This window comes from Mobula hypostoma, chromosome 16, assembly GCF_963921235.1.
Source record: "Mobula hypostoma chromosome 16, sMobHyp1.1, whole genome shotgun sequence".
Taxonomy (NCBI): domain Eukaryota; kingdom Metazoa; phylum Chordata; class Chondrichthyes; order Myliobatiformes; family Myliobatidae; genus Mobula; species Mobula hypostoma.
The window spans coordinates 23,109,626-23,129,392 of NC_086112.1; the positions used below are offsets into that span (position 1 = coordinate 23,109,626).

At 42.1% G+C, this 19,767-nt stretch overlaps 1 protein-coding gene across 2 annotated transcripts in view; it reads left to right on the plus strand.

The window, feature by feature from the left end:
- camk4 (calcium/calmodulin-dependent protein kinase IV) overlaps nucleotides 1-17,266 on the plus strand; it is a 115,058-nt gene extending 97,792 nt beyond the window's left edge. For both annotated transcript variants that reach the window (XM_063069152.1, XM_063069153.1), the window contains one exon: nucleotides 15,711-17,266. In XM_063069152.1, the coding sequence (XP_062925222.1) occupies nucleotides 15,711-16,181 (471 nt within the window). In that variant the 3' untranslated portion in view covers nucleotides 16,182-17,266. The remainder of the gene's footprint in view (nucleotides 1-15,710) is intronic.
- Nucleotides 17,267-19,767: the final 2,501 nt, after the last annotated feature.

The following is a 19,767-nucleotide window of genomic DNA, read 5'->3' on the forward strand; positions in this document are numbered from 1 at the left end:
CTGGGGCTCTTTGCAAAGGTAGTTGTGTTGAAAAGGTGAGTAATGTGTGCTGGAGAAAATAAGGATGTGACAGCAAAGAGTTTTGAATAAAGGTTCTTTCTATAGAGCTTTGAATAACGACTAATCTGGGCATCGGAAGTTTGAGAAGACGGGATTTCACTCAGGTCCACTGCCTGAGTAGAAGGCGGCAGCACTGGATCGCGGCAGCGTAATAGACCTTTGACCAGCGACCGATCTATGTTTGAGATTGATTAGCAAGAGCAAATTAAAGGAAGGAGGGGGCAAGTGCAGCTTCTGTCATCTCAGTGGACAGAGTCAGTGGTGATCTTGAAACTTTAGGTCTTCGAGGCTTTAGTCAGAGAAAACAAAGAAAAGAAAAGACTCTAGGTTAAGTTTTATTTTCAATACCCTTCTTTATATCTGCTCAGCTAGGACAGTAGAGATGTCAGACGGGATAGTGGAATGCTCCTCTTTGGAGATGTGGGAAGGCAGGGAGACTTCCAGTGTCCCTGATGACTACAACTGCAAGAAGTGCATCCAGCTGCAGCTTTTAACAATCCGTGTTAAGTAGTTGGAGCTGGAACTGGATGAACTCCAGATCATTCAGGAGGCTGAAGGGGTGATAAATAGGACATACAGAGAGGTAGTTACACCCAAGATGCAGGACACAGGAAACTGAGTGACAGTCAGGAAGAGAAAAGGGGTTAAAGAGCCAGTGCAGAGTACTCCTGTGGCCTTTCCTCTCAACAACAGGTATATCACTTTGGATATTGTTGTGGTTGGGGGGGGGGAGTGGGGGGTTTGACCTAACAGAGGAAAGTCACAGTGGTTGGATCTGAGTCTCGTTCTGTGACTCAGAAGGGAAGGGGGGAGAAGGGGCATGCTGTGGTGATGGGAGATGCGTTAATTAGGGGAACAGACAGGAGGTCCAACTGCCAGGGCCTGGGACATCTTGGATCAGGTCTTCATCAATTCTTAAATGGGAGGGTGAACAGCCAGAGGTTGTGGTTCATGTAGGTACCAATAACATGTGAAGGATGAGCGACAAGGTGCTGCTAGGAAGTTAGGTGCTAAGTTAAAGGGCAGGACCTCCATGGTTGTGATCTCAGGATTGCTACCAATGCCATGTGCTAGTGAGGCCACAGCTAAGAAAATTATACAGTTTAATACATGACTAAGGAGTTGGTGTAGGAGGGAGGGCATTAGATTTTGGATCATTGGGCACTCTTCTAGAGGAGGTGAGACCTGTACATAAGGAACGGTTTGTACCTGAACTAGAGGGGTACTGATATCCTAGTGGGAAGATTTGTCAATGCTGCACAGTGGGGTGTAAATGGGAGTTGCAGGGGGATGGGGACCAGAATGCCAGAACAGTTAGTGGAGAGGTTGCGGAGGCAGATTCTGGTAAGACCTCAGACAAAATCAGGAATCGAAAGGTTGAGCACGGTATGACTAATGTCCTGAGCTGCGTATATTTCAATGCAAGAAGTATCGTAGGAAAGGCAGATAACCTCAGGGCATGGATTAACACCTAGAATTATGATGTTGGAGCAATTAGTACAGGAGGGGCAAGACTGACAGCTCCATACTCCGGGGTTCCGTTGTTTTGAAGTGACAGAAGGGGAAAGTTTAAAAGAGGAAGGGTGGCATTACTAGTCAGGGAAAATGTCATGGCAGTGCTCCGTCAGAACAGACTGGAGAACTCAACTAGTGAGGCGTTATGGGTGGAACTGAGAAATAAGAAAGTTATGACCACGTTAATGGGGCTATATTACAGACCACCCAACAGTCCGAAGGATTCAGAAGAACAAATTTGTGAAGAGATCGCAGACTGTTGCAAGAAACATAAGGTTGTTATAGTAGTTGATTTTTACTTTCTACATATTGACTGGGAATCCCAAGCTGTAAAAGAACTAGATGTGATGGAGTTTGTCAAATGTGTTCAGGAAAGTTTCCTTCCTCAATATGTACAAGTCCCAATGAGAGAGCATTGTGATACTGGATCTGCGATTAGGGAATGAGGCAGGGCAGGTGACGTAAGTTTGTGTAGGGGAACGTTTTGTATCCAGTGACCTCAATGCCTTTAGTTTCAAATTCAATATGCAAAGAGATAGGTCTGGTCCACGGGTGGAAATTCTAAGTGGACAAAGGTCAATTTTGATGGTTTCAGAAATGATCTAGCAAGTGTGAATTGGGACAGGCTATTTTCTGCCAAAGGTGTACTTGGAAAGTGGGAGGCCTTCAAAAATGAAATTTTGAGAGTATAAAGCTTGTCTGTCAGAATAAAAGATAAAGATATCAAGTGTAGGGAATCTTAGTTTTCAGGACATATTGAGGCCATGGTTAAGAGAAAAAAGGAGGTACATAGCAGGTATATGTAAGTAGGAACAAATGAAGTGCTTATAGAGTGTAAGAAATGCAAGAGAACACTTATGAAAAAAATCAGGAAGGCTAAAAGAAAGCATGAAGTTGCTGTAGCAGATAAGGTGAAAGAGAATCCTGAGGGATTCTACAGGTATGTTAAGAGTAAAAGGATTGCTAGGGACAAAGTTGGTCTTCTGGAAGATCAGAATGGTAATCCATGTCTGGAGCTAAAACAGATGGGGGAGATGTTAAATGCATTCTTTGCATCTGTATTTAATCGGGAGGTAGAAACAGAGTCTGTAGAAGTGAGGCAAAGCAGCAACAACTTCATGGACCCTGTACAGCTTACAGAGGAAGTGTTTGCTACCTTGAGGCAAATCACTGTGGATAACTCCCCAGAGCCTGACAAGATGTTCTCTCGAACCCTACGGGAAGAAAGTGCAGAAATTGCCAGGGCCATAGCAGAGACTTTTAAAACATCCTTGGTACCAGAGGATTGGAGGATAGCCAATGTTGTTCTGCTATTTTAAAAAGGCTCTAAATAGAAATCGGGAAATTATAGGCTGGTGAGTCTGACATCCGTTGTGGGAAAGTTATTGGAAGTTATTCTAAGGGACCGGATATATAAGTATTTGGATAGACATGGACCGATTAAGGATAGTCATCATGGCTTTGTGTGTGGTACGTCATGCCTAACCAGTCTTATAGAGTTTTTCAAGGAAGTTACGGAAAGTGGATGAAGGCAAGGCAGTGTATGTTGTCTACATGGACTTTAGTAAGATATTTGACAAGGTTCCGCATGAGAGGCTGCTCAAGAAGGTTCAATCACTTGGCATTCGGGATGAGGTAGTAAATTGGATGAGATATTGGCTTTGTGGAAGAAGCCAGAGAGTAGTAGTAGAAGGGTGCTTCTCTGACTAGACTATTGATGTGCCACAGGGATCGGTACTGGGTCCGTTGTTGTTTGTCATCTGTATCAATGATCTGGGTGATAATGTGGTTAACAAGATCAGCAAATTTGTGGATGACACCTAGATTGGGGGTGTAGTAGACAGTGAGGAAGGCTATCAAAGCTTGCTGAGGGATCTGCATCAGCTGGAAAAATGGCAAGTGGAATTTAATGCAGACAAGTGCAAGGTTTTGCACTTTGGTAGGATCAACCAGGAAAGTCTTGTACAGCGAACAGTAGGGCACTGAGGTGTGCGGTAGGACAAAGGGATCTGGGAATACAAGTACATAGTTCATTGAAAGTGGTGTCACAGGTAGATAGAGTCGTAAAGGAAGCTTTTGCACATTAACCTTTGTAAATCAATATAATGAGTTATGAAAATAAAATTAGAAGATGGGATGTTGAAGATGTATAAGATGTTGGTGAGGCCTAATTTGAAGTATTGTGTGTAGTTTTGGTCACCTACCTACAGGAAAGATGTAAACAGGGTTGTAGGAGTGCAGAGAAGATTTATAAGGATGTTGCTGGGTCTGAAGGACCTGAGTTATAAGGAAAGATTGAATAGGTTAGGAATGTATTCTTTAGAATGTAGAAGATTGAGAGGAGATTTGATAGAGGTATACGAAATTATGAAGGGTATAAGCAGCTTTTTCCACTGGCATTGGATGGGACTACAACCAGAGGTCATGGCTTGAGGGTAAAAAGTGAGAAGTTTAAGGGGAACATGAGGGAAACTTATTTTACTCAGAGGGTCATGAGAGTGTGGAATGAACTGCCAGCACAAATGGTCCATGTGAGCTTGATTTAAACATTTGAGAAGTCTGGATAGGTACAGGGATAGGAGGGGTATGGAGGGCTATGGGCCTGGTACAGTTCATTGAGAGTAGGCAGATTATATGGTTTTGACGTGGACTAGATGGGCCAAGTGGTTAAGGCGTTCGTCTAGCGATCTGAAGGTCGCTAGTTCGAGCCTTGGCTGAGGCAGCGTGTTGTGTCCTTGAGCAAGACACTTAACCACACATTGCTCTGCAACGACACCGGTGCCAAGCTGTATGGGTCCTAATGCCCTACCATTGGGCAACATCGGTGCCGTGGAGAGGGGAGATTTGCAGTATGGGCAACGGCCGGTCTTCCATACAACCTTGCCCAGGCCTGCGCCCTGGAAACCCTCCAAGGTGCAAATCCATGGTCTCATGAGACTAACGGATGCCTATATAGATGGGCCAAAGGGCCTGTTTGTGTGCTGTGTTTCTCTGTGTGTGAATAATGAAATCATAATGGTGTGGAAGTGAGTGACAGGGGAATATCACATAAAGCGCATGGCAGGATTAGTGTTTTTTTTTGAAGCTGTTAAAGGAAAGCAATCAATCTTGCTTAATGACTCTGCTTACAAAAATAATTACTTTCTAAATTCTCTGTGTGGGTGTCAATGTCAAGCCTTGTATTCATTGCATTCCTGTGTACTTGTTGCATTTGACTTCTTAATAGTGGATGGCATTGATCCAGGTGATACTGCCAAAGTAATCTTTGCACCTATAAAATCATTTATTTTGCATTTATTGTTTATCAGCGGTGAAGGGAGTGAATTATCAAACCAATAGAAGGGGATTAAGAGGAATTTAGGATAGGTTTCAAAAGTGTTTTGTTTCTGTCATTCATACTTGATCCAAAATTCTGATCACTTGAGAGAATTTGAGTGGAAACCTTTCCATTTCCCTTCCATGCAGACTAATCTTTGGGCTGTGTCAAATTTTATTTTCAGACTGTGAAGCAGAGGGGGTGGGGCAATAACTGGAAGTTTGAGAAATCAATGTTCATGCCATCAGGTTGGAGGCTACCCAGATGGAATGTAAAGTGTTGCTCCTGCAACCTGAGTGACTGACATGTCAGAGTGGGAATGGGAAGTGGAATTAAGTTGGGTAGCTGCTGGGAGATCCTGCTTCTTCTGACGGACAGAGTGTGGGTGCTTGGTGAAGTGGTCTCCCAATCCATGTTGGCTCTCACCGATATATAGGAGGCCACACCAGGGGCACTGGAAACAGTGAAGTGTCGCCTCACCTGGAAGGACTGTTTGGGGCCCTGAGTGATAGTGAGGGAGGAGGTGTAGGGGTAGGTGTCTTGCAAGGATAAGTGGTAGGAAGGAGATCAGTGGGGAGGGACGAACGGCTTTTGGATTGGGACTACAGAGCGTCATGGGAGCTGAATTCTGAAGGAAGGCAGTTTTTTTAAAAACTTCTTCGAGTGCAAGAAGGACAAGACTGCGCAGGCGCATGACGTAACAGGACAACGCAGAGAGTTTAAAAAAGAGACCACCCTATACAGCGGGCAGCGGAGTGAGTGGTAGCGGATTGAGTGGTAGCAGAGTGTAGGGCTTTGGTTTCGATGGGCTTCAGCGGTAAACGGCAAGAGCGAAGCACCAACTCTACCCGCCCCCCCCGGCGAATTGGCCTGGACAGACAGGAACAGCAGGGTGCTCACAGCTAATGGTTTAAAAAGTTCATCTGTTTGGCGAGGTAAGTGCGTGAGTAGACTTATTTTTCCTGTTTCATTTCTGTAGAATTAGATAGCATGCCTGCAGGGTTAGTGCTTTGTTCAGGGTGTCAGATGTGGGAATCCTGGGAGACCTCCAGCCTTCCTGATGGCCACATCTGCGCCAGGTGCACCGAGATGCAGCTCCTCAGAGACCGTGTTAGGGATCTGGAGCTGCAGCTTGATGACCTACTGCTTATCAGGGAAAGTGAAGAGGTGAAAGACAGGAGCTACAGGGAGGTAGTCATCCCTAGGCTACAGGGGTCAGAAAACTGGGTCACTGTCAAAAGAGGGAAGGGAAATGCCCGGACAGTGGAGAGCACACCTCTGGCTATCCCCCTCAGCAAAAAATATCTTGTTCTGGATGCTGTTGAGGGGGATGACCTGACAGGGGACGCCCACGGTGACTGGGTCTCTGGCACTGAGCCTGGCGCTGTTGTGCAGGAGAGAAGGCAGGAAAAGAGGAATGCGGTAGTCACGGGAGATTCCATGGTCATAGGACAGGAGATTCTGTGAGCCTGATAGAGATACCTACATGGTGTGTTGCCTCCCAGGTGCCAGGGTACAGGATGTCTCGGATCGGGTTCAGAATATTCTGAAGGGGGAGGGTGAGCAGCCAGTTGTCTTGGTACATGTTGATACCAATGACATAGATAGGACAAAGGAGGAGGTCCTGAAGAGAGATTTCTGGGAGTTAGGAAGGAAGCTGAGAAGCAGGACCTCCAGGGTAGTAATCTCGGGATTGCTACCTGTGCCACATGCTAGCGAGGGTAAGAATAGTAGGATCAGGCAGATGAATGCCTGGCTGAGAGACTGGTGCAGGGGGCAGGTCTTCAGATTCTTGGATAATTGGGATCTCTTCTGGGGGAAGTATGACCTGTTCAAAAAGGACAGGTTACACCTGAACCCGAAGGGGACCAATATCCTGGCGGGAAAGTTTAATAGAGCTGTTAAGGAGGGTTTAAACTAATTTGGCAGGGGGATGGGAACCGGAATGATAGAGCGCAGGAAGGAAAACAGAAATAAATCTAAGATAGTGAGCAGTAAAGATGTCAGGAAAGACAGGCAGGTGATGGGGCAAATTTGTAGCCATTGGGATGAGTTGCAGTGCAATAAAGTTGCAGTGAAACCAAAGCGAAAAGTACCAAATACTGGCCTTAAGGTGTTAAGATCTTGTCGTACAGCTACAGATTGGCAGGTATGATACTGTGGCCGTCACTGAGACGTGGCTAAAGGATGCATGTCTCTGGGAGCTGAACATCCAAGGATACACGGTGTATTGGAAGGATAGGAAGGTAGGCAGAGGGGGAGGCGTGGCTTTATTGGTAAGAAATGATATTAAATCATTAGAAAGAGGTGATATAGGATCAGAAGGTGCAGAATCTTTATGGGTTGAGCTAAGAAATTGCAGGGGTAAAAGGACCCTGATGGCAGTTATTTATAGGCTTCCAAACATCTGCAGTGATGTGGACTACAAATTACAACAGGAAATAGAAAAGGCTTGTCAAAAGGGCAGTGTTATGATAATTGTGGGGGATTTTAACATGCAAGTGGATTGGGAAAATCAGGTTGGCACTGGATCTCGAGAGAGAGAATTTGTAGAATGTCTGTGAGATGGCTTTTTAGAACAGCTTGTTGTTGAGCCTACTAGGGGATCGGCTGTACTGGATTGGGTATTGTGTAATGAACCAGAGGTGATTGGAGAGATTGAGGTGAAGGAACCCTTAGGAGGCAGTGATCATAACACGATTGAGTTTACTATGAAATTTGAAAAAGAGAAGCCGAAATCTGATGTGTAGGTATTTCATAGAAACATAGAAACATAGAAAATAGGTGCAGGAGTAGGCCATTCATCCCTTCGAGCCTGCACCGCCATTTATTATGATCATGGCTGATCATCCAACTCAGAACCCCGCCCCAGCCTTCCCCCCATACCCCTGACCCCGTAGCCACAAGGGCCATATCTAACTCCCTCTTAAATATAGCCAATAAACTGGCCTCAACTGTTTCCTGTGGCAGAGAATTCCACAGATTCACCACTCCCTGTGTGAAGAAGGTTTTCCTAATCTCGGTCCTAAAAGGCTTCCCCTCTATCCTCAAACTGTGGCCCCTCGTTCTGGACTGCCCCAACATCGAGAACAATCTTCCTGCATCTAGCCTGTCCAATCCCTTTAGGATCTTATATGTTTCAATCAGATCCCCCCTCAATCTTCTAAATTCCAACGAGTACAAGCCCAGTTCATCCAGTCTTTCTTCATATGAAAGTCCTGCCATCCCAGGAATCAATCTGGTGAACCTTCTTTGTACTCCCTCTATGGCAAAGATGTCTTTCCTCAGATTAGGGGACCAAAACTGCACACAATACTCCAGGTGTGGTCTCACCAAGGCCTTGTCCAACTGCAGTAGTACCTCCCTGCTCCTGTACTCGAATCCTCTCGCTATAAATGCCAGCATACCATTCGCCTTTTTCACCGCCTGCTGTACCTGCATGCCCACTTTCAATGACTGGTGTATAATGACACCGAGGTCTCGTTGCACCTCCCCTTTTCCTAATCGGCCACCATTCAGATAATAATCTGTTTTCCTATTTTTGCCACCAAAGTGGATAACTTCACATTTATCCACATTAAATTGCATCTGCCATGAATTTGCCCACTCACCCAACCTATCCAAGTCACCCTGCATCCTCTTAGCATCCTCCTCACTGCTAACACTGCCACCCAGCTTCGTGTCATCCGCAAACTTGGAGATACTGCATTTAATTCCCTCATCCAAGTCATTAATATATATTGTAAACAACTGGGGTCCCAGCACTGAGCCTTGCGGTACCCCACTAGTCACCGCCTGCCATTCTGAAAAGGTCCCGTTTATTCCCACTCTTTGCTTCCTGTCTGCTAACCAATTCTCCACCCACACCAATACCGTGTGCTTTAAGTTTGCACACTAATCTCCTATGTGGGACCTTGTCAAAAGCCTTTTGAAAATCCAAATATACCACATCCACTGGTTCTCCCCTATCCACTCTACTAGTTACATCCTCAAAAAATTCTATGAGATTCGTCAGACATGATCTTCCTTTCACAAATCCATGCTGACTTTGTCCGATCATTTCACCGCTTTCCAAATGTGCTGTTATCACATCCTTGATAACTGACTCCAGCAGTTTCCGCACCACCGACGTTAGGCTAACCGGTCTATAATTCCCCGGTTTCTCTCTCCCTCCTTTTTTAAAAAGTGGAGTTACATTAGCCACCCTCCAATCCTCAGGAACTAGTCCAGAATCTAATGAGTTTTGAAAAATTATCACTAATGCATCCACTATTTCTTGGGCTACTTCCTTAAGCACTCTAGGATGCAGACCATCTGGCCCTGGGGATTTATCTGCCTTCAATCCCTTCAATTTACCTAACACCACTTCCCTACTAACATGTATTTCGCTCAGTTCCTCCATCTCACTGGACCCTCTGTCCCCTACTATTTCTGGAAGATTATTTATGTCCTCCTTAGTGAAGACAGAACCAAAGTAATTATTCAATTGGTCTGCCATGTCCTTGCTCCCCATAATCAATTCACCTGTTTCTGTCTGCAAGGGACCTACATTTGTCTTTACCAGTCTTTTCCTTTTTACATATCTATAAAAGCTTTTACAGTCCGTTTTTATGTTCCCTGCCAGTTTTCTCTCATAATCTTTTTTCCCCTTCCTAACTAAGCCCTTTGTCCTCCTCTGCTGAACTCTGAATTTCTCCCAGTCCTCAGGTGAGCCACTTTCTCTGGCTAATTTGTATGCTTCTTCTTTGGAATTGATACTATCCCTAATTTCTCTTGTCAGCCACGGGTGCACTACCTTCCTTGATTTATTCTTTTGCCAAACTGGGATGAACAATTGTTCAATTGCTCAATTTCAGTGGAGTAAAGGAAATTACAGTGGCATGAGAGAGGAACTGGCCAAAGTTGACTGGAAAGGGACATTGGCGGGAAAGACGGCAGAGCAGCAGTGGCTGGAGTTTATGCAAGAAGTGAGGAAGGTGCAAGACAGGTATATTCGAAAAAAGAAGAGATTTTCGAATGGAAAAAGGATGCAACCGTGGTTGACAAGAGAAGTAAAAACCAAAGTTAAAGCAAAGGAGAGGGCATATAGGGAAGCAAAAATTAGTGGGAAGACAGAGGATTGGGAAGTTTTTGAAAGCTTACAAAAGGAAACTAAGAAGGTCATTAAGAGGGAAAAGATCAACTATGAAAGGAAGCTAGCAAATAATATCAAAGAGGATACTAAAAGCTTTTTCAAGTATATAAAGAGTAAAAGACAGGTGAGAGTAGATATAGGACTGATAGAAAATGATGCTGGAGAAATTGTAATGCGAGATAAGGAGATGGCGGAGGAACTGAACGAGTATTTTGCATCAGTCTTCACTGAGGAAGACATTAGCAGTATACCGGACACTCAAGGGTGGCAGGGAAGAGAAGTGTGCGCAGTCACAATTACGACAGAGAAAGTATTCAGGAAGCTGAATAGTCTAAAGGTAGATAAATCTCCCAGACCAGATGGAATGCACCCTCGTGTTCTGAAGGAAGTAGCTGTGGAGATTGTGGAGGCATTAGCGATAATCTTTCAAAAGTCGATAGATTATGGAATGTTTCCGGAGGACTGGAAGATTGCAAATGTCATACCGCTATTTAAGAAGGGGGCAAGGAAGCAAAAAGGAAATTATAGACCTGTTAGCTTGACATCGGTGTTTGGGAAGTTGTTGGAGTCGATTGTCAAGGATGAGGTTACAGAGTACCTAGAGGCATATGACAAGATAGGCAGAACTCAGCATGGATTCCTTAGAGGAAAATCCTGCCTGACAAACCTATTACAATTTTTTGAGGAAACTACAAATAGGCTAGACAAGGGAGATGCAGTGGATGTTGTATATTTGGATTTTCAGAAGGCCTTTGATAAGGTGCCACACATGAGGCTACTTAACAAGATAAGAGCCCATGGAATTATGGGAAAGTTACATACGTGGATAGAGCGTTGGCTGATTGGCAGGAAACAGAGAGTGGGAATAAAGGGATCCTATTCTGGTTGGTTGCTGGTTACCGGTGGTGTTCCACAGGGGTCAGTGATGGGGCCGCTTCTTTTTACGTTGTACATCAACGATTTGGATTATGGAATAGATGGCTTTGTGGCTAAGTTTGCTGACGATACGAAGATAGGTGGAGGGGCCGGTAGTGCTGAGGAAACGGAGAATCTGCAGATAGACTTGGATAGATTAGAAGAATGGGCAAAGAAGTGGCAAATGAAATACAATGTTGGAAAGTGTATGGTTATGCACTTTGACAGAAGAAATAAACGGGCAGACTATTATTTAAATGGGGAGAGAATTCAAAGTTCTGAGATGCAACAGGACTTGGGAGTCCTCATACAGAATACCCTTAAGGTTAACCTCCAGGTTGAGTCGGTGAAGAAGGTGAATGCAATGTCGGCATTCATTTCTGGAGGAATAGAGTATAGGAGCAGGGATGTGATGTTGAGGCTCAATAAGGTGCTGGTGAGACCTCACTTGGAGTACTGTGGGCAGTTTTGGTCTCCTTATTTAAGAAAGGATGTGCTGATGTTGGAGAGGGTACAGAGAAGATTTGCTAGAATGATTCCGGGAATGAGAGGGTTAACATATGAGGAACATCTGTCCGCTCTTGGACTGTATTCCTTGGAGTTTAGAAGAATGAGGGGAGACCTCATAGAAACATTTCGAATGTTGAAAGGCATGGACAGAGTGGATGTGGCAAAGTTGTTTCTCATGATGGGGGAGTCGAGTACGCAAGGGCATGATTTAAGGATTGAAGGGCGCCCATTCAGAACAGAAATGCGAAGAAATTTTTTTATTCAGAGGGTGGTGAATCTATGGAATTTGTTGCCACGGGCAGTAGTGGAGGCCAAGTCATTGGGTGTATTTAAGGCAGAGATTGATGGGTATCTGAGCAGCCAGGGCATCAAAGGTTATGGTGAGAAGGCGGGGGAGTGGGACTAAATGGGAGAATGGATCAGCTCGTGATAAAATAGCAAAGCAGACTCAATGGGCTGAATGGTGGATTTCTGCTCCTTTGTCTTATGGTCTTATGGACAAGGGAGTCGTATAAGGAGCAATCCCTGCAGAAAGCAGCAAGTAGGGGGAGGGAAAGAAGTGCTTGGTGGTGGGATCCTGTTGGAGGTGGCGGAAGTTACATCGAATTGTGTGCTGGATGCGGCGGCTGTTGGGGTGGTAGGTGAGGACAAGAGGAACCCTATCCCTGGTGAGGTGAGGTTAGACGTGTGAAATGGAAGAGATGCGGTTGAGGACAGCGTTGATGGTGGAGGAAGGGGAGCCCCTTTACTTGGAGGAAGAGGACATCTCCTTAGTTCTGGAATGAAAGGCCTCAGCCTGAAAGAAGATGCAGTGGAGACAGAGGAACTGAGAGAAGGGGATGGCATTTTTACAAGTAACACGGTGGGGAGAGATGTAATTCAGGTACCTGTGACAGTCAATGGATTGACTAAAAATTTAATCTTGCTAGAAGCACAGAAGTAACAAACCAGTTATGGCATGGAATTTTAACAACTGTAACATTATTGAGATAGTATCAGAATAAAGAGTATACAGAAGGAATTATTGAAATGTTTTCAAAAGAAAAGTTTAAATCAGTATATAACAAGTCCAAAAGAGAAAAAATTAACAGAAGTAAGCCAATTGACATTCAACCCTAGTCCACCATTCAGGAGAACCATTCATGGCTGATTCAGTCTAAACTTCAATACCAGTTTTCTGCTCTCACCCCTTGTCTCCCTTGTAATTTAAATATACGTCACTCTCCACAACGAATAGATTCAGTGACTCCACCTCCACAACTGTTTTGGTAGAGAATGCCAGAGATTTACAACACTCGAGGGGAGGGGAATCCTTTTCAACCCCCCTCTTAAGTGGGTGACCATTTATTCTGAAACTGTATTCCTTGTTTCTAGAAGCCCCTCTAGGAGCAGTACCGCTTCAACATCCATGTTGTCAATCCCCCCTCAGGACATTATAAATTTCAATAATCTGTTCTTCTTCCGAACATCATGAGGTACAGACCTAAACTCCTCAACCTTTCTTCCTGTATTAGCCCTTTCAATCTGTAAATCAACATAGGGAACCTCTGTGCAGTGTCTCCAAAGCAAGTACATCACTCCATAAATATGAAGACTAAAACAACACCTTATATTCCGTCTGGGTAGCCTCCAACCTGATGGCATGAACATTGACTTCTCCAACTTCCGCTAATGCCCCACCTCCCTCTCGTACCCCATCCGTTATTTATTTATATACACACATTCTTTCTCTGTCTCTCCTTTTTCTCCCTCTGACTATAGCCCTTGCCCATCCTCTGGGTTTTTCCCCCCTCCCCCTTTTCCTTCTCCCTGGGCCTCCTGTCCCATGATCCTCTCCTATCCCTTTTGCCAATCACCTGTCCAGCTCTTAGCTCCATCCTTCTCCCTCCTGTCTTCTCCTATCATTTTGGATCTCCCCCTCCCCCTCCCACTTTCAAATCTCTTACTAACTTTTCCTTCAGTTGGTCCTGACGAAGGTTCTCGGCCCGAAACGTCGACTGTACCTCTTGCTAGAGATGCTGCCTGGCCTGTTGCGTTCACCAGCAACTTTGTGTGTTGCTTGAATTTCCAGTGTCTGCAAATTTCCTCGTGTTTGCAACCATATATACTACTTATGGCAGTTTTGCTAGCACTCTGAATTTGCATTGAAACCTTCATACTTTAATACTGCATACCCCTTTCGAAAAAAGCTAACATTCCATTAATCTTCTTGATTGCTTCTGTTTTTGTTTCATGTAGTAGGAGATTCATATCTTGGTCCATAATGATTTGTTTTTCTATTCTTTCTACCAAAGTAGACAACCTCATATCATTATACTCCATCTGCTAACATGAGGACAAACAATATTGTGCAAAAGTCTTAGGCACCCTAGCTATATGCCTAAGACTTTTGCACAGTACCGTATTGTCAACGTGGAGCAGAGAACAAGTTTGTAAATCTGGCAGGAAGGAAGATCACGTCTGACATAATTGACTTTTTTGAGGAGGAAACAAGGTGGGTCATTGAATGTACCATATTGGATCTAAGTGGATTTGGCCGTCTCACATAACAGGTTGTCAAGAAAGATAAGAAACCATGAAATCTATTGGAAGTGGCAAGATGGATTAACAGGTTCAGTGGGAGAAAATAATATAAAGAATGAGAGCTTTCTGGATTGGAACGTTATGTGAATTGATTCTATAGGGTGTTATACTAGGTTCTTCCTTGCTTCTAGTAATGAGGTCTATTAGGATATGAAAGGCTTTGACAGGATGCACAAGAAATATTTATTCTCTTGGCAAAGGGAGTGATAACTGGAGAACATGGCATTAAGTTAATTGGTAGATTCATTATAGAGAATTAGAGAAAAATTTCTCACCCAAATGATAATGGTTGTCTGCAGCTTATCTAAAAATGAAGTGAAGGCATGAAAAGCTATGAAGTGGGTAAAGTAAATATCCCCCTTTTTGTCCAGTGTGGACATAGACCAAACAGCTTCCTTTGCCATGAATTTGTTTGATGTTCTGAAACACCTGAGAGGAGCTTTAAAAACAAAATGCTCATTTGTTAAACCCAGATGCAGGCTTTGAGATTTCTTTGCAGGATATTATGCCCTCAAAAATTTGAACGGGTTTATTTTGTAGACTCCGTGAAGAAATACAACATTCCTGCTTATTCCATGACCACTGAAAATGGAGAAGCAGCTTTCAGAATGTTACTGAGAACATCATGGCCATGCACCAGAGCACACAGAAATCCTGCACAAGTTTGTGAGTGGGACAGAAGGCGAGTCCCACCTCACAAATTACCCATTCTCCTCGTCCCAAAAAATCCTGCAGTTCTCATATTGGTCTAACTAGAGTGGAAACAAATTGTCCTCAATCTTAAGGCACAGCTTAAGAAGGTTGTTTCAATTATATTCTTTAATCAAGTTACTCTGGAAATGTTATCATCAAATATTGTTATCATATGACCACCTAATTTGTTTATATCATTTCAGCTATGCTTTTTTGTATTTTGAATGTACTCCTGTTATAATCCTTGATTTCATTTAGTGGAACAAACCTTGATGGTAAGTGTAGTTAGATCTGTGTTGAAATGCAGAAAATTAGCTATGCAAGTATAAACAAGTTAAGAACTTTCTGCGCATCTGAATGTAAAGAGCAGTAGCTCAAACTTGCTGAGATTGTCCTGCCCTCAGACTAGGAAACTTGCTCATGGGTTGGATTTGGTGCAGGATCTGTGACCCCATTAATTTCAATGCAAAAAGGTTAATGCAATAAAATTACTTCAAACATTTTTTAAAATTAATAATTTCAAAATATTTTAAAGTTCCAATAAAAAGCATTATTTTCAACATTAACAGTTTTTGAATGCCTCAGAAGTCAGAAATATTACTATTCAAAGAGCTGTTTAGCTGTTTTTACTTAGTAATTTGGTGGGTATATTTTTCTGCCCCCAAATTATGAACTGAAATATGCTACAGGAGCATCGCTGGTGGGTCTTCAATCAGCAAAACTGAGCTTGGTAATTTCCTACATACATTTAACTATGCATTTGAAATGTGAGTTAAAAGGATAATAGTATTGCAAATTAGAAATTTTCAGTTTCTCCGTAAAAAAGTGGGAATGTGTCTTTTTAGATAATGTTAATGGTTAATTAACTTGAAATTCCTAATGTACATGTCAATTATTTTAATTCTGGAATAACATCTGGTGTTATATATTTAACATGCTCCTTTACAGTGGCACAACAGAAACTTTTTTCTTTGCACTCAACAGGCTGCAGTAAAAGCTGTTGTGGCATCTAGTCGCCTTGGAAGTACTAGTCACACCAACATTCAAGATAGCAGCACCGAACTCAATAACTCAAACGACCAGCAGGGTGAAGCAGTACAAAATGAAAACAACCAAAATTCACAAAAAAAGACAGAAAGTAATCAAAGTACTGCTGGTGACAGTGGAAGTGGTGTAATCGCTGGTGATGTTAGCACTGGTATAGTAAGTGACGTTATAGCAGTCACTGACGGTGACAATCTTAGTAATGTTGGTACAGCTGAAGTAACCATTGATAAAGTGTCAGCTGATGGTAATGCTGAAGCTGGCACTGATGCTGTTAGCACTGGAGAAGTTAACATTCATGACAGTAGTCCTGGTGAATTCACTGTTGGTCGTGTTGATGTCAATGATAGTGAATTTATCACGGTTGAAAATGCCAATGAAATGAGTGCTGGTGAAGTTAGTACATTGTAAGTTGAGCAGAAGTGTATCGGCCCATCACTTCTATAGGAAATGTTACAAAAACAAGACCATGCTAAACAATGTGGTAACAGAAAGGATGATGGTAAAGACAAAACTCTTCATAGGAAGCATATTATAAATAACATGAAACTCATCTTTTGAAAAGCAGTTATTTGAAATGTTTGCTGTGCATGGGAAGCTAATGCTGTGACTTAATTTTCATGTTGATTTAATTGTGGCAGCATACTGATGTGCAAGTTGATAATGCTGAAAAGTTCCACTGCATTTACTTGCATGCAGGTTCTTCATTAAAACACCAGAATGCTGAATAGCTTGGTAGTGCAGTATGTTATTTACAGTTAACATTGACTGAAGTTTTGCTGAAAGTATATGTAGTACAGTCAGCCTACATTTTTTAACTTTAAGATTTCATCTAAATGTATGTCTAAGTCATGAACATACAAACTTGAGTTGAATGAATGTAGTGTTTTTCAGATGTGGTTCTATAATGTTTTTGTACTTTTATTAATAAGATTTAAAAACCACACATTCGCCTTTTAGTTCTGATCCATGACTTACCCCATTTATATTTGATTAGATGAGACTTTATGAAGTGCATCACTCCGTATCCTAACTCAATTCAGTACAAGTTTAGCTATAGCAAAACCAGAAATTTTATAACGGCCAATGCAGCTTTTTTCATTGCTTTAAATATTGGTTACAATGGCTCTAAATTATAATAAATTAAAGCCCAGATTGTTTGGAATAATAACCATTACATATATAATGTGCAAAATGCTTGTTTATATTTATTCTGAAAAAAAACTATTTATTTCAGGGTTTTTTGCCTAAGTATAATTGTTAATATGTTTAAATGTTTACTGTTTCTTAATGTATTGGTGACTTTCACTTATGTAAACAATGTTGATTGAATTTAAATTGCAACTGGAAATATGTAATGAAATTTCTTCTGCTTATGATCTACATACTGAAAGTTTATCAGAATTTTCAAATGGAGCAATGCAGTGCACGTTATCTGAAACAGTGTAATGAAATATTTTAAAAAATACAAGCATGTCATCAATATAATAAATGCAGCTAACCAATCAAGCCGTTTTCACAATCTAATCGTAGAGCTAGAGAGAGAAAATATAAGGCATGTTTTGAATGAAATGACATGAAATGTTTAGCAATGAGTCTTTAGGAAGACTGATGGCTGAACTCAAAACTGTTTCACTCAATAAAGCAGCATGGAACAGATTAACTCAAACACCTTCAATCAAACCTCATTTTCCAAAGTTAAACCATTTTAAAGAAGTGTGTATGTCATCAGAAAGCCATGAAAAGTACACAGGAGAGAGCTGCTGCCACCCACTTCTCAAAGTGTGTCTTCTCACACTAGTCCTAAAGACTTTATGTAGTTTGGGGAACATAGTATAACAGTGTAAAGTAACACAGCAGCTGCACAGGTCAAGGTTGTGACTGCACCTGGAGTACTCCGTGCCATTATAGTCTCTTTTTCTAGAGATAAATATACTGGGCTTGCAGGCAATGCTACGAAGATTCAGCAAATCGATGGCATTGAATAGATTGGACCCATGCTCTCTGGAACTTTCAAGGCAGATGATCTTATTGAATCCAAGTCAAATTGGGAGAATTAAGGGTTAATGGGCATAGTCCAGTTTTTAAAAGGATCACATAATTATAGTGATGCGAGGAAGAATTTTGTCTTTGATGAACTTGAATCTTTGGATGCCATAAAATGGGGGTGTGTACATTCTCAGTTGTTGAGATTACCAGTAAAACTACATTTTGATAAGAGAATGGTGGCTTCATTAAGTATTGGACTAGGTCCTGATTACAGAGTAAATTGATTGTCCACTAGCCTATAACAGCAAATCCAATTTTTGATTACAACAATGGGTACATGTTATAACATAATGAATGAATCTCCTGAACCTTGGATGACATTGCTGTTGTATTTCATGTCTCTAGATCTAGGCTTTGTCTGCAGTTCTGTTACCACACTTGACCATCCACATATTGATTTACCAGTTCCTATCTCTTAGTATTCTTTCCCCTACAACACCTAATTCAGCTCAGCCTGAAGCAAGATGCAACCCATTCAATATCAGATGTCAGAAAGCAAATGCCTGACAACATACTGACAACATACAGGCAGAGGAATCATCGGGCGAGACTATGGCCAGTGAAGATGCAAGTTGATTGTGTACGGATGGCATCACTTCGCAAGTGGTGTTGCTGAAGGATTGGTTGGTGTGTTTGTTTGTTGGATAATATAGCAAGCAGCCAGGAATGAAGGCCAACAATCAAAACCTTGCTGCAGAGGAAAAGTGTGTAGATGAGGACTGGGAAGGCTGGAATATATTCTGTGTGTGTGGGGGGGGGGGGTCCAAAAATAATTATGTGGGCGGAAGGAGGCCACAATTAGAGATTTTCTGTCCACTGCTGGAGGATAGCAACCATGTTGAATGATTTCTAAACAGAATTTTCACAAAGAATACACACAGAGGGGGATCACTTTTGCCTTGGATTGGGACTTGTTTAGCAATCTTAGATAAAGACTGACTGGAAGGATTCAAATTGTGTTGTGAGAAAGATGAACAGAAATAAAGCTGATAACATAGTGAAGGACTTAAGAGGAAAGGAAGGTTGCAAGTATAGGAAAGTCAGGTGGGTGTTTGGAGATAAGGAAGATGATAGCATATTTGACAGGGAATGACCAATACTCGATAAAATAAAAACTCACATGATAGCAAACACACACTGGACTTTCTAGAGAGTCCCAGAGATTAAAATATAGAGGTTCAGAATTACTGGTTATTCAATCAAGTAATTCGTACAACATGCCCCACTTACAGCTTTCAAGAGATTTATCTTTTATCAAATCTTTAGCATGTAAAAGGTTTAGTCCACATATGACAAATTGCATACAAGAACGACCCAGAGGCAGTTACGAACTATTCATGTTTACTTCCAATCTGCGCCTTGTAAGGCATGAAAATGCCCGATGCAGGCCTCTCATGGTCTGAGTCGACGTTCCCTCCCTCCCCATGTTTACAGATTGTGATTGATTTAATTCCTTGGGTAGGACACAAAACATTATACTGCACAGAAGAGCTTTATGCAATAATGTTTACATTTACAATTGATAACTCCTGAGAATATGGTCAATTTTGTTTGTAGTAACTTATAGAACCTATATTAAATATATATTTTTTTAAAAAACCATCTTGTCAACATGCATTAGTTCTAAACACTGAAACACAAGGACACATGCAAGAAAGCAAGCAAAGAAATAGTCAAATTTTCATTTTGGAAATGAACCAACCTGTTGAGTAGTTCTACTTTTCCTTGCCTATAGTCAGGTATTGGTTTATTTCTTCCAATTCAAAACCTGGAAATAGAATAATTAAGAGCAAAATATTTGCAACCTTTCCTCTACTGACAATCTTTCTGTCATCTCAACCTAAAAGGTTGATCTTTTCCTCCATGGTTGCTGCCTGATCCACTGAGCTCCTCCAGAAGTCTATTTCATTCACAATACTTGCCTTGGGCTTAAATAAAATTTGTAAAT